Raw genomic sequence first — 26,401 nt, forward strand, 5'->3', positions numbered from 1 at the left:
GTAGGTAGTGTTTCTGTGTGGAGTTTGCCTGTTCTCCCTGCGTTTGTGTGGGTTTCCTCCGGGTGCTCTGGTTTCCCAAAGACATGCGGTACAGGTGAATTGGGTAGCCTAAATTGTCCGTAGTGTAGGAGTGTGAATGAGTGTGTGGCTGTTTCCCAGAGATGGGTTGCGGCTGGAAGGGCATCTGCTGTGTAAAACGTGCTGGATAAGTTGGCGGTTCATTCTGCTGTGGCGACTCCAGATTAATAAAGGGACTAATCCGAAAAGAAAATGAATGAATGAATGAATGAATGAATAATAGCAAATAGTTAAATAATGACAACATTTTTTATTTAAATTCGGACAAAATGTCATCAGTACGTTGCATTATAAATCATCAACAACAAAAAAACTTTACTTTTTATATATAGTTTTATTTAAACACATAACTAAATCGTACACTTGGAGAGTTAGGTCTCTCTATAGTGGTGTAGAAGTTGTGAAGTTCCTTTAACAACCAGACGATGGTGGTAAATCATAACTTTCATAATTTGAGTGTATCTTCTGACGTATTGTTGAGGAGTATGTTTACGTTAAGCCAAATGTCTCAATTTTATTTGCATTCCACTTTTCATTCTTACATAATCACTGCTTAATCTGTTTAAAATGTTTTTCTAAATGAAATATACAATCCAAATTCAAAGGCAAGCATATACTCTATTTAAATAACTTCTTGTGAGGAACAGATTCATAACAGTCATTGAATGAATGTCTGTCCGTTTATTCGGTGTATTGTAAAAGCTCGTGAATTGCTCCAGGGGAAAATAGAACAGACACTCATATGATTACATGTCTATTCAACCAGTTTAACCAAATGATAAAACGGGTCTCTTGCTCAAACCAAAGCCCAGTGCAGATGCTGAGGGCAAAATCCAGACACTAAAAACCTTTTCACTCGCTCTCGATCGCTTGGGCTTCCTCTCCAGGGCATTGTGAACACTTTTATCTCCGAGATAAACGGAAGAGTGCATCCTCTCCACATCTCTCAAACAAGTCTATAAAGACTGAAGGGAGCATAAAGGTTCTTCACCCTGTGATACGTTTCATATGTCTTTAAAATCTTCTAATGGTTTGACCACAATTGGGTTACAGTGAGAATTAAATAGTTCTAAACTAATTTTAAGAGTAAATGTAGAGATGATTCTCAAAAATATCACATGGTCCTTCATAAATCACAGAATTTCTGACTAATTGTTCATTGAATGTATTAATGGTTCATATTGGCGTCAATGTTGAAAACAGATTTGTGTGTTTGTGTGTGTGTGAAAAACCTGGTATGAACACGATTTTAAGGCTTTTTATGAGTAATAGTAATTAAATCATTGACTTCTTTGTGTCTTAATCTTTACTGTCTGTCGCTTTTGGATTTATTCACGACACTCTTGCTGAATAATTTTGTTCTTTTTCTGGTAACACTTTACAATAGTAGTCTGTGTAAAACGCTGTACTATTATGTAAATGAAACCTTGCTTCATTATGAACTAATGCATGCACTAATCAAGAACCAACTTTAATGAGTCACCCGAGTACAACATGCTTATGTCATCACTTTACTTGGAGGGGCACATTATCATTAACTCATTTCATTTCGAACTACTCATAAACTCCTGTTTGAATTGTAGTCTCAGTTTCCTGTTCTTAGCTGACAGGAGTGGCACCCGGTGTGGTCCTCTGCTTGCTATAGCCCATCTGCCTCAAGGTTCGACGTGTCATTCGATGTTGAGATGCTCTTCTGCATACCACAGTTGTAACGAGTAGTTATTTGAGTTACTGTTGCCTTTCTATCATCTCGAACCAGTCTGGCCATTCTTCTCTGACCTCTGGCATCAACAAGAACTGCCAACAGAACTGTCACTCATTGTATACTTTCTCTTTTTCGGACTATTCTCTGTAAACCCTAGAGATGGTTGTGCGTTTAAATCCCAGTAGATCAGCAGTTTCTGAAATACTCAGATCAGCCTGTCTGGCACCAATAACCATGCCATGTTCAAAGTCACTTAAATCACCTTTCTTCCCCATTCTCATGCTCAGTTTGAACTGCAGCAGATCGTCTTGACCATGTCTACATGTCTAAATGCATTGAGCTGCTGCCATGTGATTGGCTGATTGAAAATTTGTGCTAACAAGCAGTTGGACAGGTGTACCTAATAAAATGTCCGGTGTGTGTAATCTGTAATAATATTTAATCATATTAGTTTTCACTGTACTTTTGATCAAGTAAATTTCACCTTGATGAGCAGAAAACTGTTATTAAGGACTAAATAAAACTCAAAATTATTCATTTAATTATGGAGTACTTTAAATGTATACACAAACACCTATAAACCTCTTTCCATTTACTGCAGCAAAGCCTTTTTGTCTTGATTAATCTACAGTAGAACCATTTCCAAAAGTGACACACAAAAAGACAGTTTTGTTAAACTAGGAAATATAATTTATTGCATAAAAATTATATTTAGTTACAGTAAGAAGTCTAAACATTTATGTACAGTATTACTTTACAGCATTACATGAAAAAAAACAACTTTTCTTGTGTACCTTCTTTGATATAAAATAACATCTGAACATCAACAACAACAAAAAAAAAAAAGGTTAAGTTCGGCCATACTTGAGTTTCCATGAACAGCAACCACCATCCAGAGAAAAGCAAAGCCCATTCAGCTTCGTGTGTAAAATGCTTGAAGGCGTTTTCATGTAACATCGACCGACAGACAACATTTCAGAGCCGTTTAAAAGTCCGGAATCCATCTGGGAATTTCAAAGTCTGTTCACGTTCTTCATCCCGAAGAGAGGGAAAAATCCTCTAAACAAACTTGTTGTTCATTGTGAGTGCGCAAGTGACAGCCAAAAGCTTCCTAAACGAATGAGAAGGAACGATGTGGAGGTCATGGATCCCTGACCTGCAATTACAGTCGATTTGTTTGCATTTATTACGGCTGAGAAGCCTAAGAGGTCCAGTTTTCCCCCAGCTTAGTTACAGCAGTGATCAGAAGAGGGACGTTAATAAGATTCCCATTCCACGTACTTCATACACGAGACATCAAGAAGTCCACAGATTCACTTGTTTTGTTGTGCACTTGCATAGTACTTTTAACTGGAAAGGAGGAACCACAGACATGATGAAGCCCGTTCATTCATATACACTAAGTTGGCGCAAATAAGCTCTTGATAGTTTAATTCTCTCTCTGTCTCTTGCACACACACCACACACACGCAAAAACCTGTTCCATCACAGACAAAAAAGGCCATTTTTCTCAATTGCATGTTCAGATTTTATAATTATTTGCAAGATAACAACAAAACCTTTAGGATTTTGTGCATATCTCACAATTAAGACTTTTATTTCTCAGAATTATTGACCTTGTTATTAAAGTACGAGCGAATCTTTTTGGCTTGAGACTTCCAGTCTCTGTCATTTTCATTGATTTTTAGACATTAAAGGTCCAGTTAAATTAGTGTCAGTATTTTAGTTTTCAAGGAAATCTATAAGCTATGTGGTACAAAACAATGACAAGTTTCGCGTTTAGATGATATAAAACAGATATAAATGTGTAAACCTAGTCTAAATGGATCAACAATGGGTCACCTCATACTTCAGTTTCTCATCAAATCTTGACCAATCAAACACTCTCTAGTATTTGAGATGCCCCGCCCCTTCAACACACTTCTCATTTGATGCACATGAGCTTAACCACTCTCACTAGCGGAGCTGTGATAAAATAAAACTCTATTGGTTGTTTTTAAAAGGGGGGAGAAGCTATGCTGTGTCAAACATCAAATAAAAAATGCACAGCTCAAAGCACTTCATGGGACCTTTAAAAACAGCTTATTATGTTGCAAACTGAAATTTTCCTATTGTATTATTCTCCTTTTTATATATAGTTATGAACACTTGTTTGTAGTGCAAGTTGTGTGGCCGTTTTCTGCTGTTTATTATTCCTAGTAATTTCTCTAATATATATATATATATATATATATATATATATATATATATATATATATATATATATATATATATATATATATATATATATATACACACACACACACATATTGAGTATATATATACATACATACATACATACATATATATATATATATATATATATATATATATATATATATATATATATATATATATATATATATATATATATATATATATATATATATATATATATATATATATATATATATACACACACATACAGTATAATATTGTATAGCTTCCTATTAAAAATATTAATTTAAAACTGTACATCTCATAATATTCTGACCCTTTATTTCTCTTAACTTATTATAAACTTGCAATTATTTCCTCAGATTTGCATGTTTTGCTTCCGCAAACCTCGAGATACAAAAAAAAAATTAAACTAAATCCTATAAACTTGAAAAGTGTGAGACTTAAAGTCAAAATTCTGAGAATAAACATGTCAGAATTGCAAAATACAAACTCAAAATTCTGTCTGTATTTCTCAATGTTTTTCTCCAGACTGTTCTCTTCGAATTGGAAAATACAAAGTTCTGTGATGAAAACAAGACACACACACACTCACACACCTCGACCCACACCTTTCCAGGCATGGACAGATACTGCACATTTTCCTTTTGTTTGTTGCCAGACGTTTTGAACACTTTGCAAAGAAAAGGTCAAGAAAAATAAAAGAAATGGAGCAACATCCGCTTTAAATGATTATTTGACTTCTGACAACAAGCGGTAGATGGCTTTCAGGCTTACTCAAGGGAAACCCATTAAAACCCGAAAGTCAAAACAGACAATAAAGAGCAAGTGGGTCATACTGCAATCAACAGAGCACTTACGCCACCTCTCAAGGCTACTATTTATAATTTAAACAGCACGACTGACTGACATCAAACCCCAAAAAGGGCTTTCTGCCATCCACGCAATTTCATCCTATTTAATGCAGCGCAGCATATTTGCAGTACGCTTCGCTTTTTCCAAGGAGGATCAAAGCACATTTAACCTCAGCATAACATCCTAATTTCATCCTGTCTCAGTTTCAGTGACCAAAAAAAGTCAGCTTTCACTTGTGAAGTACATCGCAACACCTTTAAAATGCACGTTTATGCTGCAATCCTGTTTGGTGACATACATAATCAACAACGCAGCAGCAGTTTAAAAAAATCAACCATGCAGAAGAGTGAAAAACAATGATCCACAAATAGGGATAATAACTTGAAAAAAGTCCGTTCCCTATAGGAAACTAATATGAGTTTACCAGAAAGCTCTCCTGCATTAGAAATGAGCAATATATAAAAAAGAGAGGCTAATGGAGGTGCAATAAGAGAAAGTAATAAGAAAAGAATCCAGCAAACCAGATCGGTCCTCTGCTAATGAGGATGCACAGATCCATTCCTGTATGCTTATTCAGAAGACACACACAGAAAATAACGCTTCAAACTAAAGCTCTCCGAAGCATCGAGCTGAAATCAATATGAAGGCTGATTTTACTGCTGACTTTATTTCGCGCAGTTGTGAGTTTATAACTTCCAACACAATCTCACGGCAATTCGTAACTTTTTGATTCAGTTGCGAATTCGTATGATCTCATTTGTACAATTTAGTATGATTTGTTTATTCCACAATGACAGGGTTGTTGCTAGAAGTTAACTGTTGCAGCCGGAAGTTAACGAGAGTTATTTATTTTTATAGTTTCCCATTTATTGTATTTTGTTAACATCTACCCCAAAACCAACCCTAAAACCAACCGTCACAGTAATGTAAAAACAGTAGTTGTACAGAGTATTATTTATGTTAATTTTTAAGTTACCCAATACATTTTATTTTATTAATGCCTACCCCCACCCCAACTGTCACAGTACTGTAAATATATTAATTATTGTTATACAGTGTTACAAAATTGACGCTATATTGATGTGCGTATTGGCAGCAGTCTCCTATCTAGACTTTACCCAATGAGGGTTGGATTTAGGGGCGGGGTTGGGTGCCACGCCTCCTTTTTAAAATCGTACATTTTCATACAAATTCACCACTAAACTGACAAAATGTAAAATAATTACGTTTCATCGTGAGATCAGACTGTACCTTTGCATAACAAAATCTCAGTTGCAAGAAAAATTTCAAATTGAGAAAATTAACAACTGTTAAACTGACAAAACGTAAAACAGTTACGTTTCATCATGAGACAATTGTTAACAGTTGTTAAACTGACAAAACGTTAAATAGTTACGTTTCATCATGAGACAATTGTTAACAGTTGTTAAACTGACAAAACGTGAAACAGTTACGTTTCATCGTGAGACAATTGTTAAAAACTGTTAAACTGACAAAACGTGAAACAGTTACGTTTCATCGTGAGACAATTGTTAACAACTGTTAACTGACAAAACGTTAAATAGTTACGTTTCATCGTGAGACAATTGTTAACAACTGTTAAACTGACAAATTGTGAAACAGTTACGTTTCATCGTGAGACAATTGTTAACAACTGTTAAACTGACAAAACGTTAAATAGTTATGTTTCATCGTGAGACAATTGTTAACAATTGTTAAACTGACAAATTGTAAAACAGTTACGTTTCATCATGAGACAATTGTTAACAATTGTTAAACTGACAAAACATTAAATAGTTACGTTTCATCGTGAGACAATTGTTAACAATTGTTAAACTGACAAAACGTGAAACATTTACGTTTCATCGTGAGACAACTGTTAACAATTGTTAAACTGACAAAACGTAAAACAGTTACGTTTCATCATGAGGCAATTGTTAACAATTGTTAAACTGATAAAATGTTAAATAGTTACGTTTCATCATGAGGCAATTGTTAACAATTGTTAAACTGATAAAATGTTAAATACTTACGTTTCATCATGAGGCAATTGTTAACAATTGTTAAACTGACAAAACGTAAAACAGTTACGTTTCATCATGAGGCAATTGTTAACAATTGTTAAACTGATAAAATGTTAAAAAATTTCATCGTAAGATCAGGCTGTAACTTCGCATTACAAAATTGTAATTTCAAGAAAAAGATCAAATTAAGATAATTGACAATTGTGAATTTATCGCAACTTGAGTCTTTTCTCAAAACTTTGTCTCACAATGTGTAGCTATACACTTGTAAAGTCATGAGATACTGTATATAGTGTGTGTCAATTCTCTTGGAATTATGTTTAAAGTTAAGTTTACAGGCTTCCTCACAAATTGTAGTTATAAACGATTAAACGGTTTTATTTAAATCAGCATGGTAAGAAAGCTAATAAACTTGTAACTGCAAGAAAAAAAATTATGCTATGTTAACTAACAACTGTGACTTTACAATTGAGACCCAATTTTAAGGAAAAAACAAAACTGCAACTCAATTCTGGCATTTTCCTCTTAACCACAACTATGAGGAAAAAGTCTGAATAGCAAAATATAAACGCAGTATTGACTTATGTGTTTATCTCACAATCCTCAGAAGTGATTTTATATCTCACAGTTGCAAGTTGTAACAGCATAATTTGGCCTTTTTTCCCCCAGAATTCATAATGAAAACGCATTAAGCAAGCTGATTTTAGTGCAGATGACTTTAGCTCCTTGTTGGTTGGCATTGGTATCCGTGTTTCCACCTCTACCCCTGTTTACTTGTGTGCGAGCATGTTTCCTGAGGAGCTCGGCACACTGCTGTTTTACCGGACGCAGAATCTCAGTGTCTTTAAGCATCTCACGGTCGCTAGGAAACAAAGCCAGCGGCTCGATGTGCAATGGCGTTTGATCATGTACTTTCACACTTGCTCTGTGCAGCGAGGGTATCAGTATGATGCAACTATCACTTAATCATGAGCTGCTCGGAATCGTATACCAGCAAGTCCTTTTAAAAAGACGTCTCTGTTTTTGTGATTGCAGCATCGTCACGTTTGCTACATTTAGATATGTATTATCTGAAGATCGTCCAGAGCGTCCGACCCCAGCTCATAGGCGCTGCATATTCTGCATGAGCACTAAGGAAACTGAGGTAAAAGGCAAGTTGTAATAACGCACTGGAGTGCACTTTCCATCCGTTTGCATTCATTCTAGGTTTGTGATGGCAAATATATCCCCTTTTCACACTTCTTTGATTGGCCTGTCAGCAATCGCCATCTGTCGTCATGACAACCAAGACCTCACTCTTGCCCATCTCTTCCAGAGCTGTCGCCAGAGAGACCAGGTCTGCGTCCCCCTGATGGCAGGCTTCCCACAGGTCCAGCAGCACACCTGTGGGGCTCGGTTTGGTTGCGAAGTAGTTCAGATATCTGAGGGACAGATGTGGAGAAAGTCTGTTAGAACCTCTCGGGTCCAAGGAATATGCAGATTGTTGTTGATTGTTGTTAAAATGACACTACGAGAGAAAAAACCCTGTAGTTTTATATTCAAAACCCTGTACAGTAGGGTTGTCACGGTACTATAAATTTAGGCCACGATACTATACAAGTTGAAGTATCACCATACCAAGTAGTATCGCGATACTGTATTAATTCATAACTCTATCTACAAAATAAAGCAAATTGTCACAAATACTATATTTTATATGTTATAATGCATAAATTTAACTCAGAATTTCCTTATTATTAATAATCATTAATCAGATCAGATCATTTGTACAGATTTTGTAAGATTTCCAGGTTTTTTGTCATGGTCGTTGTAGCTAAATCATATTCACAGGAACAAAAATGAACTGATTCAGATGTGTGTTTGAAGCCTCAGAAAATGTTCAAAACCATAAAAGGCACAAATTCTACACAGTTTTGCAGCCTTCATGCAGATTGTTAGAATTAAAATAAAATAAAGTGCACAAATGTGTGAGCAGACTTTTCCACATGCAACATGAACTATTGAAGAACCGTTAATGATGATACTACCGTTTACAAACTACAGAGGCACCGGCAGTATTTTGGAGCCATAGTATCTCGATGCTATCAAAGTACATTTAAACCATGCAACCTTAACGTACAGTATAGGTAAAGCCATAAAAATCTGATAAACATGCATTAAAAATAGCTTTTACAAACACATTTCAAACGTTCTATTTTGTGTGTATTATACCAAAGGCAATTAGCTAATAAGAGACTGTTACAATATCAAAAATGTCTCACTAAAATGTCAACAAACTCAAAAAACTAATCCAAGATCAGCTAAAAACACTGAAATTGGTTCACCTCTAGAGGGCGATCTCATTGAGCCCAGATAATTTAAGCTGCACACTTTGAGCATGCCAAATTTGTTCGGTGAGGGCTACAAAACGGATTGGGATAAAATAGGATGAAGTGACTGGAATGAGCACATTCTCTATATTTTACATTTCTAAAGCGTGAGGTCATGTTTTTATCTCCTATTGGTCTTGTGACACAACATCTCCAGTCAAGAGTTCACCAAAATTTGCTTTGCAGCGAAATCTGAAATATCTCTATGAGTTTGTGCTTCCAGTCTGATGCATTTGCATCAAAGGCTAATGAAAACACAAGACGTGCCACTTAAATAGTTTTGAATGGGGAAAAGTGTAATGATCAATATGGCGAATAAAGCCCCGCCTACTTGTACAGAAGCCAATCAGCGATTACTATATACAGATATACGGACCAGGCGTGAGTTTCTGAAGGCTTTGTATGATTTGAACCTTTACAAATGAAACTAAAGAGATGGTTGTTGTTTCATTTTATTTTATTAGTTATTCTTAATATTAAATTTAATGGTAAGCTTGGCAAGCAATTTTGGAGAATTAATTGTTTCCCCATTCAAACAGAATGCCAACATGCATTTTAAAGATGGCTGCCGAGTGAAATGACTTGGCCCAACGGGACTTTGATTTGTATGCATATGAATGATACTTCCCATGTAGGTTTCCTCCAGTCCTAAGACATGTGGTATACTGTAGGTGAACTGGATAAAATAATTTGGCTGTAATGTATAAATGCTGAATTACAGTTCTGTGTCAAGTGATCGCCATAACCCAATGTGCATGTCTTGCACATAGCTGTGCGTTTATACTTCTGAGTTCTATTTGTGTTGCTCTTCTGTGTTGAGTTTCTTCATGAGTGTTTTATTTGCACCAGAAACGCATGCAAGGCTAACTTACTGTCCAATTAACTCAAACTTTAATCACAAAGTAAACACAAAACACAAGTATACATCTGGATCTCCTCCACAGGACTAGATATTTGTTAAACACTTGCAACTCCGGCCTCGCTCCTCTTCCATGGCTCTCAGCCCCTCCCACTCTCATCACTGCTAACAAAACAACCAATCACAGTTCTTACTCTATGCATCGTGGCGAGGCCCGTGACTCGTAGTTACATTTTTTGAGAGGTGTACATCAAGGTCCACATCAGGCTATGGCAAAATGTATGGCACCACCTGACCATCCGTGTGCACTTCACACAGAAGTATAAATTCACCTTAAGTGTGTATGAATGACAGAGTGTGTGGGTGTTTCCCAACACTCGGCATTCACAAGGTAGTGAACTCTCTACCAGGAAAGACATCTGTCAGTAAAACATACAGTATTCTAGAGTAATTGGCGGTTCATTTGGCTGTGGGAGACCCCTGATAAGAGTGAGTGAGTGAGTGAGTGAGTGAGTGAGTGAGTGAGTGAGTGAGTGAGTGAGTGAGTGAGTGAGTGAGTGAGTGAGTGAGTGAGTGAGTGAAAGGCAATTGGACAAAAAATGTAGCATGACTGTGGCTTTAGTTGGATTTTTGAGATCGCCCCCAGTGGAGAACCACTGAGTTTTCTATGCATTTCAAAGCAGTTTACTCAAATCATGTAACCTTGGCAATTTGATATACACTTCGAACCCCTGATTTGAAACAAAAGATTCGCAAAGGTTTCGAAGACTTGACTGATGTTATGAAGTGAATTTAGAGTAAAAGCATGTCAGTAAATTTCTTTGATTGTAAACAGCCTCATAAACTGTATGGAACACATGCTGGTGTAGTAAATTTTATTCACTGCACAAACTGTCACACTCAACAGCCCTGACCAAACACCTTCCAGATAATAGAGACTATCAGAAAATAGGTTTCATTGTTATTATCATTGGAAGACTCATTCATTCTTATCGTGGGGAGAATTGCCTATTGCCCATTTCTAGTGCATCCAAGGAAATACCTGTCGAAGGCCAGGCTGCGAGCCAGCATTCTCCAGTCACAGCCACGAGCACTGGGGGCATCCAGACTGGCACAAATTTTCTGGCGTATGGAGACGGGCAGCCTGAAAGCATATGGGCCCACTTGAGACGAAGGCAGACATGAACCGCCTGCTGGCAATGGTGAATGGGGCGGCAAAGTCTGAAGAGAAAAATAAGTTGGAGCCAGTTATTAAATCACACACGAGTGAGTTAACAGAATACATAATGCATTTATGCCCTGCTGTTTTTCTGTACCTCCTGGATGTCAGTGTTGAGCTGGAATATCTGTCCCTCTCCCTCAACCTGTCTGACACAGATCTTGCAGGTGAGCTGGGAAACCACCAGGCTTCCTCTCTCCAGACTGAAGGTGCAATGCAATGGCCGCTGACTCCCACTCCAAATGTGGTAGAACGGGATTTCCTGGAACACACGATGCACACGATTAAGAGGCAATTCTATGCATGAATCAATAAATGAACTTTGCACAAGTAAAGATTTCTAATGCTCAGGTAGTACACCGTGTAGGGACTCTTATATGTAAGAAGCTCTTATATAGCGAGCTGGTTAGTAATGGGGGGAGAGGTAAGTAATTGGGAATATGGATGCAACGATCACTCAATTTCACTATTAAACTTGTCACGGTTAATTAATCGTAAAGGCTTTTCAACACCGTGTTTCTGCACGGAACAAAACTGTTGAAACTAAACAAAGTTATGCCAGCTGTGCGCTAGTTTGAAGTTCCAAGCTTGAACACCGAGGCTACCCACACACACTGGATTAACTACGGCTGAGGCTATTAACTAAGAGCCGTCCACATGTCGCGTCTTTTGCGTGTGCAAGTTTGTTATGTCTTTTCTTGCACGCATACTAGAAATGACGTGCATAAGGTGCCTACATAGGATGACGTGCTCACGCTTTCCAAGTACGCCTGGTTGAAGCTCGCGCATCGCAAGTCACGTGACAAGAACTGACCATTCAGCTTCACACTTTGTATAGAATATAAACAAAATAAGAAATACAAAATGGAAATACCAAACAAGTTCATAATATAGTTGATCAAAAGTGCCTTTCAGACAGAGGGTTCAGCAGCCTTTGACTACATTTCTTCACTTTAAAAGGGAAATACTTAGCTAATGTAGCTTAGATTTACATTAGACAAATACTATTTTTAATTTCCTCTTATTATTATTTATTTATTTATAAATTGTTCTGCGATTTATTTTCAGTGTAAAAGTGTTAATTATGTTTAATTGCAAAAAAACTCCAAAGAGTAATGAACTATTGTTTGTTTTTTATTAGTATTTTGTGCTGTAATATTTAGTTACTGAGCAGCAATAAATAACACTATAAAATACATATAAGAAGTTTTCATGTGATTTTTTAAACAAGTAGTATTGTGATGTGAAATTAATTAATGCATAATAATCATGATAATCGTGAAACCATGATTATTCCTCAGACTATAATCGTACAACCAAAATCTATAACCATTGCATCCCTAAATGGGAACCACCAAAATAACCATCATTTAATAATTACTAAATACCCATACAGTTTTGGTTATATATTTAATTTGATTACATACACAAATATATTATTGTTAATTTATGATAGTCAGATGGATAAATAAAATAACACAAAATCACTACACTATGTAACCTTATTTGCTTCTCTTCATCTTTATTTTAACTATATATTTATACATTTAAAGTATAATAATAGGGGAATCACGTCAACCTGAAAATTAAAGACAACATTAAATGTCAGTTACAAGTTATCACATCATAATCTAATCATAATATTATACAAAATGATATGAAATATGATATGACATATGATATGATATGATATACAATATGATATATTCAATAAGAAAAAAGATTGGATGGGACTTCACATTTTATCTACTGGGAAAATTACCGGTAGGGAAGTAAGATTTTTATAAGAGTGGTATTTAAAAACAGAGGTATTTAAAAAAATCTATGTGACAGATGGAGAAAGTTCATATTTTTGTTTATTCTGTATTATAATAAGTTAATAAACTAAAAAAGTATAACCAATAACAGTTTAAAGTCTCTCACCTGATACTTAGCCAGGAGTTTGCTCCTCCAGTGTGAATGAGGGATGTCATGGATCGACAGCCGCAGATTGTGGTAACTGTCCTTAAAAAGCAAAGGTTTGGGATCCTCCAGTAAAACTCCACCCAGACTTCTCTCAACCTCTAATACTTCCTGCAAAAAAAAACCAACACAGAATTATAGCTTATTCACAGGTCAAATACACATGAGGTGGCTAGTTAAGAAGGGAAGACAGACTAACCTTGAGGGCATGCGGGGTGTCCTGAATGCAGTAAACCCTCAAACTGTAGTCCAGAGAGAGGCATGGGGCCCGAGGGGCAAACAGGGCCAACTGCAGCCTCTTACAGGCCGGCCGAGGTGGAGCCGACTGTCCCACCAGCCCATACGTGCCCAGCTGCTCCATCAGGATATGACAACTCTGTTCCTCCACCTGCAGATAACAGGGTGACGACAGACTCTCCTCTCCCACAGTCAGCACCTCCTAGTGGATGGCAGGAAAACAAGAGTTAAAGCAATACTGTTCAAATGTTAATTATGTGGGGCTGGGCAGTAAAACAATAATGATAATCGTTGCAATATAATTTTCCACTCAATAAATCCTTAACATGTGTTTGATAAATATTCAATATAATCTTTGTGCTTTAAATCGTAACTAAAAGGTGCTACTGGTTTAGCTGCAGTATGTTTACATGCTATAATCATACACATGAATAGCTTTCAAAGAGTAACAGGGAAAAAACAGGGAAACATCAAAGGCGGTGTGTTTTATTACACTGAACTGAGCAGCATTATAACAGAACCATGAAATGTATTTAATACGATAAAACAGAGCTGGTACTTCCCCACATGATCAGGTAAAGAAGAACCGGAAGCAATCTAATGTGGCATATTAAAAGCTCTGCTGCTTTTGTGTAATGTCAATCTTGACTTTCAGCCTTACTCTGCTTCATATTACCAGAATACTAAGTTTTAAATACATTAGCTCAACCATGAATATGATTTCTACATGAGTCCTGTATGATGTAACGAAGATGACAATGATGTCCTATGATTCCATACTCATGTGTGAATATGTGGCCAAAAATTACACATCAACAAAAAAAATTAATACTGTGCCTTTTAACCAAACAGAGAGAGAAATTAAAGAAACAGAGATTAAACATTTATCATGATAATTATCAACACTTGAAATGTTACTGTTTAGTCCGGCCTAAAGCATGTATCTTTGTTGATCTTATAATTCATTAAAGGCATAGGTCACCCAAAAATAAAACATCTGTCAACATTTACTTGTTTCAAACCTTTTTAGTTTTTAGTTCTAAAGACACACTAAAGAAAATATTTTTGAATAATGTTAAAAAACTGTAACCATTTACTTCCATAGGATTTGTGTTTCCTACTCTTGAAGTCAATTGTTACAGGTTTTCAGCTTTCTTCAAAATAATTTCTTCAAAATAAAATTCTGTTCAACAGAAAATAGAAACTTATAAAGGTTAGGAACCACTTGAAGGAGAGTAAATAGTGAGTAAGTGCCCTATCATTAACCCGGCGCAATAAGGTGCAAAACGTGTTTGCCCCGACGTAATGCTATTTTCAGGCCAGCGCAATCTTAATTTTCCAATTTTGCACCGCATTGTTTAAATAGCAAATCCATTTGCACCACTTTGTGGACTCATGGGTGTTCCGGTCTAGAAAATAGGTGTGTTAAAGCGCATTGTTGGCGTGTTGCTTTGAGGAACTAAAATAGACCGTGCAATAGCCCAGCTGAAAGCAGGTCTAAAGTCCAGCACAGAGCGCGTTAGTTGTGCACCTTAAACGCTTACACATTGCTTAAAACATGCAGGATGTACAGCAATACACAAATATCTTTACAAATGAAAAAGAGCTAAAGGAATAAAATATTACAAAAATTATTACATTAGACATGATTGTAAAAACCACTGACTTCATGCCTTCTTTATCTCGGGGAGGCTTTTTTCAGTTTATTCATGACAACTTGCTTTTTCATAATAATATTATTATTATTATTATTATTTATTATATGCATATTTTTATTAGTTTTATTAATAACAAACTTAGATTTGTCCATAGGACAAATGTTTAGGACCATATGGGGAATAGCACATATTAAGACTTATTTATTATTGCTCACTTATTTGTTTGCTGGAAATTAGAACTGAAATTTGAAATAATTTTGAAACAAATCTTTGCGCTTAACAAACAAAATTAATTATGTAGGCTAATGGATGTCTTCAGTGCAGTGTTCAACACTGTTTCCTTATCCACGAAAAAGAGAGTAAGAGTAAGTAACGGCCGAATGGAGGAGGCTCATTCTATATCCTCTTACTGCAGATGGTCTGTTTAACTGTTTTCTCACTAGTGAAGCATTTAGTTTTTTCCTCTTACAAAGTCCGCCATGTAAATAGGAAAATGCATCATGGCCCGACGCAACTGACTCTTAAAGGGAACGGGAGATGAGACTTTAATTGGTTTATTCTCAAAACACACCCATAACCCATTAAGAGAACAAGCCCAACACTGTTAGACGATGCGCCACGGCGCAAAGCATATTTTTTCGTCCTTAAAATAGCAAAAGTGGATTCAGACATGCCCTTAATGCTTTTGCACCCTGTGCTTTAGACTTTGCGCATAGATCATTAAAATAGAGTCCTACATGTTCATATTTGGGTAAACTATGCCTTTAAGATCAATTATTCATATAACTATTAACTAAAACCATTTTGTCTTGTTTGCCACCCTGATTCTTCATACATTTTCTGTCAATATTCATTGATGTCAGCTCTCCCATCATCCTTACCTCCCAAGCGCCTTGATGGTTCTGCATTTTGAGGGTGAGGGTCCAGTCTGGGGGCTCCAGCTGTGCGCAGTGGGGCAGAGTGAGGACCACAGGTCTGCTCAACAACATGCCTGAGGGTCCGCAGCTCACCACCGGACTTAATACTGTCTGACTACCATCTGATGGCAACCTGACAACAAAAACACAGAGGGACACAGTTCAGCAACCTTAATTCACATTGACATTCAAGCCGTGGTGATTTTCAGCATGCAAAATGTATTTGGACGCTGCAACGATTGTAAGATGCCACCATACTCTGTGGCATCTTTTTTTAAAAGCATAATTTTAAATAGAATACATTTAATTTTCATTAAAGTTAAATAAAATGAAAAAAGATACATACAGTACTCCACTTTACTGCAACACTGAAATTCTGCATATTTAGCCCTCATAATGCATTCAAAATCTCCATGTATGCCCACACAAAAATGCACATATATTGTATAAAATATCTTGTATAAAATTTTTGAGAGCATCTAATCTGAATATTACCAGAATTAACCCAATAAGAATTAACAAAATTAAATTAAATTAAATTAAATTAAATTAAATTAAATTAAATTAAATTAAATTAAATTAAATTAAATTAAATTAAATTAAATTAAATTAAATTAAATTAAATTAAATTAACATGTTTATACCACTTCATTTACAGTCTCTTGTATTTACAAGGACAATGGAAAGGAAAGATGGCGAAATAAAGAAAGAACAGAAATGTTACAAGACAGACTGAAACTCTTTTGGCCACATGAGCACAAAAGACTAAAACGTGTGACAAATTGTTTATGTTTTGAGAACATTTATGGCACCTTCAACTAGTGAGAAACACTATTGCAGCCGAAAGCTCTAAAGGCATGGTGAAATTTATATGTTTCATATTTGACAATAAAACAAAAACTGTTAAAAAAAATAGAGCCTCAGCAAAAAAGTCAAAGCTCAGACAACCGTTCACTGTTTTCGAGGCATATTTGTTTGTTTGTATTTTTCTGCTGTGTCATAGTTTTGAAATGTTATTTTCTCCCAAGTGCTGCCATTGGGTTCACAATATTTCTGCAGTCAATATTGCTCTGCAAGGGCTGTCAGGATGTTTTAAACTGGATTGTTTGCATCTGCTCAAAGTGACAGATAAATGCAAGTGTTATGTGTTGGGAAATGACAGTGTGATGAGGGCAGGGCACTGAAAAGTGGTTTTAAGAGTCTGACTTACGTTGTTTTCTCCCATTTGTTGATAATGAGGTACATCTCGTAGAACTTGCCCTGAGGTATCGTCCCGGGTGGAACCAGCAGGCTCACCCCTAACAGCAGAAAAGGGGAGCAGAGGGAGAATAATAAACAACATGTATTTTTAACTTATTAGTTTGTAGTTAATCTTCTTCTGGACTGTAATATGAGCTATAAAGCTATAAAATATTTGCAGATATTTAGAACAGTAAAAGATATTATTAAATATTATTGTATACACTCTTTAATTAACAGTTGCTCCAAGCTTGTCATTCATGGGTGTACATTAACATTTATTTATGATTTCTAATTGTATTATGGGACTCTGCTCTGTCGACATCTAATTTCATTGAAATATTTAATAGTTTGCAACAATATAATGTTTAAGAAATAATATACAAAAGTAAATCTGAATAGAGCCATATATATATATATATATATATATATATATATATATATATATATATATATATATATATATATATATATATATATATATATATATATATATATATATATATATATATATATATATATATATATAGTTAAAGTCAGAATTATTAGGCCCCCTGAATTATTAGCCCGTTTATTTTTTTCCCCAACACATTTCTAAAAATAATAGTTTTAATAACTTTCTAATTTCTAATAACTGATTTATTTTATCTTTGCCATAATGACAGTAAATAATATTTTACTAGTTATTTTTCAAGAAACTTCTCTACAGCTTAAAGTGACATTTAAAGGCTTAACTAGATTAATTAGGTTAACTAGGCAGGCAGGTTAATAATTCTGACTTCAACTGTATATACACTGTATATAAATGTAGAACACAATGTAACTGTAATATACTGTATAAGTATGTAGAAATACTCAAAAAATAAATAAAGTGTAATATGCAAAAGTATTATTTAAAAGAATTTTTTGAGCAGCAGATCATCATATTATAATGATTTCTGAAGCATAATGACACTGACTACGTTTACATGGACATTAGTAATCAAACTATTTGCCTTAATCTGAATAAGAAAATAATATGATGAAGGTGTTTACATGAAAAAGCATGAAAGTTCCTTTTATGATCCCGTTTTACATGTTATAGAACATAATTCGATTAACATCATTGCGTCACCATGCTATCCACATTCTCCCCGACGTTTCATGTAATTTCAGGTGTTTCATTTTTTATGTTTCGACTTTAACTGCAGTTTGATATTTGGATATCAAAGTTTGATATTAACTTTGCAGATATTGGATGCGAGTATGAACTGCTGGAAGAGTGTTGTTTTAATGGAATTTGCTACAACACGCCGTATGGGAAAAAAACCTCTGCATTTCGCGATGAAGGTGTCTGTGGTCCTTCACTGACTAGGTAGGCGCAGAGAAAAGTGTCAAACAGCACGTTGTGTATGGATTATGCTGTCACAAAACACAGCAAAAATCCTACACGACAATAATAGTTTGATTGTGGTGTTTACATGTCTGTTCTGCACTTCACTAATGCGAACTCCACATGTCTTAATTCGAATTCAGTTTAGTTCTATTATGACCTTAATCAGATTAAATTAATCAAAAATTGCTGTTTACATGGTAGGCTCTTAATCAGAGTATTGTCTTAATCGCATTAAAATCTGATTATTGGTGTCCATGTAAACGTACTCACTGAAGACTGAGTACTGTTGCTGAAATTTTTAAATGCTTATATTTCAGAATTGCACAGTTTTTACTGCAATTTTGATCAAATAAATGCAGCCTTGGTAAACACAACTGGCTTCTTTTATAATGTTAATAAATTGGCTGAAAGCTTTGCAGTTATTATGACCTGGTTTACCTGAATCAGGTCTTGACATGCAAAATTAAATTTCTATCTGTATTGATTAATTAATTTATTGATTGATTGATAGATTCATTCATTTAACATAAGTGGACTTGACGATCCTGTGACAAACCTATTCACTTTATATCACATTATTGGCAAAAAATGCTATAAAAGGGTAAAATACAGCTTTTTAAAATCCTGTTACCTGTATTAGGGATAGTGAGACGGCCACCCAGCGAGCCCAGCGTGGCACTGGCGCTGTGACTGGGTTCCCTGGGCAGCGTGTGTCCATGATGGTCTTTCGGTCCAGAGCCAACAGTCTTCAAGCTCATGATTTCCCCGTCAACAGAGCCCAGGCCGGTCGGAAGCTCCAGGGAGGACATAGTAGAGGAGTTGTACACCTTTATCTTCAGGCTGGGAAGAGGGTCAAGCAAAGGAGACGTGGTCATGGGGATCTTGTGGTGCGAGTCCAGTGTAGCCTGCTGTAAAGAGAAAAGTGGCCCGCGGAAAGTTCCAGCACTGGCTGTGAGGTCAGGCGGAGCGGTCGGATGCAGGAGATGTGGATTATCTACCAAAAGTAAAAAATACATTTGAATCAGTAACCATTTATGATAAGATACCAATATTACACAACAAGGTTTGAAAACATCAGTTAATGCGTTATTTAACAGAGCATTTATTGGATTTATTAACAGAATTAGCTTAAAACTACACTTATATCTACATCTAGCAGATGTTTTTATCCAAAGCAATTTACAAATGAGTGCAACAGAAGCTCATCAAACTGAAAAGCAACAATACTGCAGATAGTGTAATTAATAATATTCCCTTTTTTATGCCGTATTAAGGAAATGTATGTATAATTTTGTGTCGAGTGAATCTTAAGAAATACAATTATAAAGATTTTAAATAATCCCACTTTAAATGATACTAAGTACCACTCCTGGTATTAGAAGCATTAGAATAAATGTTTGCATGTTTTTTAAATGATGTTAATATATTTATGATTGAATGGGATTATGCACAAGACATGTTTGGCGAGATTTGTTGCTATTTTCAGACCAGCGCAAGCCTAATTTTGATATTTTGAAGAATCGAAATAGATTGCGTAGTTGACCATCAGAAAGCTGGTCTAAAGTCCAGTGCAGAGCGCTTTACATATGAAAAAAAAATAAAGGATTAAAATGTTACAAAAATTATTATTTTCTACATAAATATAAAAACCACTACCTCCAAGCGGCTTTTTTTCCTTTTATTCACCATAATTTGCATTTGTATAATGTTATTATTATTATTAGCAGTATTATATATTATATGCATATTTATATTTGTTTTAATTAAAACAAGTTTAGATCTGTCCACCTGTCGGGTTTTGAAGACATACAGTATGTATCAACATATGGGGCATAAGAATAGGACGTGTGATTGTATATAACTCCACACTTCCTAATCATTGTTCATTTATTCGTTTGCTGGAAATTGGAACTCAATTTAAAAATAGTTTTGAAATAAATCTTTGCGCTTAACAAATGAAATTAAATATCTAGGCTAATGGATGTCTTCAGTGGAGTGTGTACAACACCGTTTCCTTGTCCATAAAAGTAAAGGAGTAAAGTAAAGAGTAAAAGAAAAGTAAAGAGAAAGTAAAGAGGCTGAATAGAGGAGGCTCGTTCTTTATCCTAGCACCACAGATGCTTTGTTTAACTGTTTACTCGCTACTAAAGCGTTTAGTTTTTCTTCTTACGAAGTCCGCCATGTAAATAGCAAATGTGCCATGGCGTGACGCAACTGACTCTTAAAAGGAATGTTAGATGAAACTTTGATTGGGTTAATGCACATTATGCTCAAAACCCAACCAGAACTCATTACGAGAGTAAGCACCACCCTGTTAGAGCATGCGCCAGGGAGCAAAGCGTATTTTTCCAACCTTAAAATAGCAAAAGGGGATTCGGACACATCTTTAATGCTTTTGCGCTATGCTGTGTTTACACCAGACGTGGAACGCGTGGATAAATTGCGATATTTTAACTTTTTTAGTTTATTTGCCTCATTCGTGCATCAAATCCGCTTCATTTGCACCTCAAATCCGCTTCACAATAGACAGGAAATCGTGCATGGCCAGGGCTTCTGTGTGCCTGGTGACTATAGCTTTGTTGCTAAATGGCTAACATGGATTTTATTGAGAAAATAACTGTGTTTATGTGCTTTATGAAGGCTAAAAAAAAGTTGATTTCAGCGGTGCATCCGACTGAGCCTAGCCCAGTTTGATCAACTGTTGTTGGCGCCGGCAGGAGGATTTCCCATCGGGACACCAACAACAGGCACTACATCATAAGCACGCCCCTACAAATGAAAGCTCCTGATTGGTTAAACCCGCTAATCCGGATGTCCGCTGAAGTTCAGATTTTTCCAACTCAAGCGATTTGTGTGAAACACGCGTGAATCGCGCAAAACGCTCAACTCGCGTTGCTTCATTCGCGGCCATCACGTCATTCGCGCCCATCGCGCCGCAGGATGTCTATTTGCGCCTTTGCATTGACTTAACAAGTAAATCACACATGCTTGACGCTTCTTCCGCGTCTGGTGTGAACGCAGCATATATGCGCCTAGACCATTAAAATAGAGCTCTATACGTTTTTTTATTTTTATTTATTTTTATATTTTGTATTTTTTGATGTGTTATGTTTTTGGATGTGGACAAAGAGTCTGAAATAATAATAATAATAATAATAATAATAATAATAATAATAATAATAATAATAATAATAATAATAATAATAATAATACTAATAATAATAATAGATATCGATTGCTAGATAGGTGCATATATTTAAAAAAAAAAGAATAGATACACAAACATACGAACACATTTAGAATAGAACAGAAAATGATTTAGAACAGAATATGTCAGAACATATAACAGAACATAATAATGTCAATGTTTTTCATTTTCAGTATGGTTTGTCAACATTAGTTAATGCATTAACTAACAGTACTAAAAGAAACTGTGAATATTTTTTGACAGCGCTTATTAATCTTTGCTAATTTTAGCAGTAAAAATACAATTAAATTCAAGAGAGAAGGAAAAGTTTCAGGCTAGCTGCAAAGTTCTGAGGGGATTTGCCTAAGAAATGAGAGTATTAAAGAGGAGAGGATTTAAAAGGGGAGCCATATAAACAAGTTTCAACAATTTTGAGAGAGTAGGTGACAGCAGGAGAGGGGATTAAAACTGAACGCAAAGAAAGAGTTTATATTGGGTTTGAAGAGGTGAGAGCAGTAAGAAATAAAAACAGAAAGTAGAAGTGAGAAAGTGCGGATGTCTCACCCTGTCGTGGAGGTTTGTAGTTGCCGGGGTGGAAGGCAGCAGTGAGGGCTGATGACGAATCTGTGATTTCACCGTGAAGATGGCGACAGCTCCGGCGATAGACCAGAATCCCCACACACAACACCAGGATCACACAGAGAAGCAGAGCTCCCACAAGCCCTGCATACAACGCGACACCAGCCCCAGAGCCCAGAGCTGTGAAACACACACAGGTACAAAATCACACATATATACTAACATGTCATCAATGTCAATGACTACATTACACAACACAAAACTGTGATCAAATGAAGTATAAAAGGTTTGAAAAAGGAAAAGAGGATTTAACAGATTTAGCATTTTGGGATTCAGAACCCAGAAGTAGAAAAGAGGATTCTAATTCTGGATAAAGACTCACTCACTCACTCACTCACTCACTCACTATCTTTTGGCTTATCCCTGATTTATCAGGGGTTGCCACAGTGGAATGAACCGCCAATTACTCTGGCATACGTTTTTTACGTGGCTTATTCCTTTCCACTAGCAGATAAAGATTCTAGAAAGTTATATTTTATTTGCTGAAATCTATTTGTTATTAAAAGATTATACTCATTAGGATATCCCTAATCTTGTGTACAATTATTTAATAATTCAACAAGTAGCAGAATTAGGTACATCCAGCCTCTTATTAGTAACTCTTTTTTTGATTGTGGTAGCTTTGCAATGAGTTTAATGTTAAAATTAAAGTTACTGTGGACTTTCCATAACAAAATATTGAGTAGCGTCAAAGCCTGTAGCAAGGGTGCTGATCCTGGAGATCTACCTTCCTGCAGATTTCAGTTGCAACCAATATCAAATACACCTGCCTGTAATTATCAAGTACTTTTCAGGTCCTAATAAATTGGTTCAGGTGTGTTTGATCAGGGTTGGAGTTGAACTCTGTAGGTACTGTAGGTAGATCTCCAGGAACAGGGCTGAGCACGCCTGGACTATAGAATCCGCTTGTGACGTCACGCGAAGTGGCTTCCGGGTCTAAGCGCTCTATCAACCTGTATAGGGAGACTAATCAAATGGTAATAACAAACATTTACAAATCGCTGTAATACTTTTGAAAATCACAATCGCAATGTATATATCCATGCCTAATATCCGATGGCCAGAAAGTGATCCATTTTTATACAGTAAATAGTAAAATATTGCTTTTTGTGATGCAGTCAAAATTGATGAGATTGATGTGTACACTTTGATTTTATATAAAATCCCTTTTTAAGTGTGATATGACTAATACGTGTCCATAAACGAATATTTTCTCAATTCAAATGAGTAGCGGCTTGGACCCAGAAACAGTATTTCATTAACAAGCTGATACACATGACATGACACTCATATCATTTCGAATTGGGAAAAGTGTAACGGTCAATATGGAGAATAAAGCCCCACCTACTAGTACAGGAGCTAATCATTGATTACTATTTTGTGAATAAAGCCCGCCTTCTTGTACAGGAGCCAATCCTCAATTGCTATAGACTAACAATACTCTGGAGAAGGGGCTCGGACTAGACGTGAGTTTCTGCAGATTTTGAGTGATTCAAACGTTAAGAAATAAAACTAAAGAGACAGTTGTTGTTTGATTTTATTAATGATTACTAATATGAAATTCAGTCATAAGCTTGGAAAAGAGTATTGAAGAATTTGATGTTTCCCCATTCAAACGAATGCTCAAACTTGGAATGCCCAACCAAGAGGCGTTTCAAAGAGAGCCGCCGAGTGAAATGACTTGTCTTAAAGGGACATTGGTAGTGGGGAGGGACTTTATTTTTGCACACCTCCTCTCATCTTTCACTCACAGCAAACTAACGATTGTAGAGGCGTGACTAACCATATTTCGTCCAAGCCGTCAAACTGACATTATCAGAGAAGGACTGCTGTTCTAGAGCTAAAGCAAATGGTTAGATATTGATTAAAGATGACAAAATCAAACTTTTTAAGTGGATTAAATAGCATGGATTAACTGTTTACCTTAAGACTAACAATGCACGCTGACAAAATAAAGATTGTAAATTTATATTTTATGCCGAACTTAAAATGTAATTATGTGACAAGTACAGTAGCTGTGTAATAAGCAGGATAATGTACATTCTCCATAAGTTAACTTTCAGGGGATACTCCCATGTTGCATTTGGGTCCTGTTCAACATAATAATAATAATAATAATAATAATAATAATAATAATAATAATAATAATAATAATAATAATAATAAAATTATAATTATAATGCATTTGAACCTGTATGAACAATTGGGGATGCTGTGAATCTAATAGAGCATTGTGGGACTTTCCTGTCTGACTCCTGATCCCTGTGCTTTTTTCCATTGAGAATCAGCCGTTGCTGAATTAAGTACTATATTTACACCAATGGTACACTATAAAAAGGCTTTATGAAGAAAGAGGAGAGAGACGGAGGTGCTCACACAGGTACAGCACCCAAGAGACACACAGGAGAAAAACGTGAGGAAGAGAGCAGATGCGTGTGAAGAGAGAGAGAGAGAGAGAGAGAAAGAGAGAGAGTGGGCAAAAGGAAAGAAGTGAATCTGACAGCCGTCTTAACTTATTATAGCAAACGGAAGCAAGGAGAATTAGGTGTGTTACTTTTTGGTCTCTCAAGTACTGAATGTCACATTGATCTCAGAAAATTAGCATCACTTGAACTGTAAGCTACACGATCGATCGCTCTGGGCCAGTAAGATGCACAGTCATTAACTTCAATGTCTTCAAAAGGCACTTTATTTCTGAACCAAGAATGCATATGTATTTTACATCAACTTCCAGGAATGCGTATGCATATTTTCTTCTGTGCATGTGTGTTTACAAATCGCATAAGCAATGCAGAAGGAACTGGTATGAAAACATTTGTATATTTTAAAAATTATACAGAGTATGAGAAAAAGACAACAGTATATTGCATAACAAAGCTAAAGCTATATAGAAACCAAGCCAGTTAAATAAAATAAATTAATTAATTAATTTAGACTCTAACCCAGAGATGTCCAAACTAGGGCCCTTGGGCCAAAGTTGGTCCTTTGTATCCTTTGATTTGGCCAGCCAGAGGGAAAATGTTTGGGAAGGGCTGGGGAATGCCTTCAACAGAGATTCTCATTTCTATTTTAATGTAACCTTTTGTCTGTTTGTTTTATTGTTGAGCTATAAAAAACAAAAATAAAAATGTAATGTTTCAATTGAATGATGTAAATGAAACAGATTTTTAAAAAATGTTCATAGTGTCACTTGACGAATAGGGGACAAAGCAGAAGATATCAGCATGCAAATCAAGGCAAAGTTTGTTAAAATAATATAAATGTTTGAAAAATTAGAATGCATTAGTAAATATGGTTGAAGTAATCTTTTATTTTATTTTTAATTATTATGAAATACATAAGAAAATTACCCATGGCAACTTTAATGTAATACGGTTTGCTATATTTACCTTCAGCCCATAGCTCTCAATCAAGCTTGGATTTTAGCCCTTCATAAGAAAACCTGTTTACAGTTGTCAGTTAGAAATGATGTATATTTTTCACAATATTTCTTTTACATTTAAATTACATGTATTTAATTGATTAAAATGAGTTATGAGAAATGAAAAAAATGTTATAGGATGACTTTAAAAAAGACACTAATACCTAAATAAATAAAAAGTCCCAAAGCCGCAAGTTGAAAGTGGAAAATTGGAAAACAAATGGTAAAAAAAAATATATAAATGAAATAAAAATTTATAAATGATATATTGATTCATTCATTCATTCATTTTCTTTTCAGCTTAGTCTCTTTATTAATCAGGGTTCGCCACAGCGGAATGAACCGCTAACTTATGCAGCATGTTTTAGGCAGCAGATACCCTTCCAGCCGCAACCCAACACTGGGAAACACTCTCACACTCTTGCACACCCTCACATACA

General features: G+C 35.7%; 1 protein-coding gene across 2 annotated transcripts in view; it reads right to left on the minus strand.

The window, feature by feature from the left end:
* Positions 1–6,964: 6,964 nt before the first annotated feature.
* The window catches only part of unc5b (unc-5 netrin receptor B), a 107,159-nt gene continuing 87,722 nt past the window's right edge, over positions 6,965–26,401 (minus strand). For both annotated transcript variants that reach the window (XM_056471469.1, XM_056471468.1), the window contains 9 exons: positions 22,466–22,660; positions 19,346–19,708; positions 17,311–17,398; positions 16,065–16,233; positions 13,488–13,727; positions 13,250–13,399; positions 11,424–11,588; positions 11,150–11,328; positions 6,965–8,300 (listed from right to left, as the gene is read on the minus strand). In XM_056471469.1, the coding sequence (XP_056327444.1) occupies positions 8,135–8,300; positions 11,150–11,328; positions 11,424–11,588; positions 13,250–13,399; positions 13,488–13,727; positions 16,065–16,233; positions 17,311–17,398; positions 19,346–19,708; positions 22,466–22,660 (1,715 nt within the window). In that variant the 3' untranslated portion in view covers positions 6,965–8,134. The remainder of the gene's footprint in view (positions 8,301–11,149; positions 11,329–11,423; positions 11,589–13,249; positions 13,400–13,487; positions 13,728–16,064; positions 16,234–17,310; positions 17,399–19,345; positions 19,709–22,465; positions 22,661–26,401) is intronic.

The sequence above is a fragment of the Danio aesculapii genome, chromosome 13 (assembly GCF_903798145.1).
Source record: "Danio aesculapii chromosome 13, fDanAes4.1, whole genome shotgun sequence".
NCBI classification, from domain to species: domain Eukaryota; kingdom Metazoa; phylum Chordata; class Actinopteri; order Cypriniformes; family Danionidae; genus Danio; species Danio aesculapii.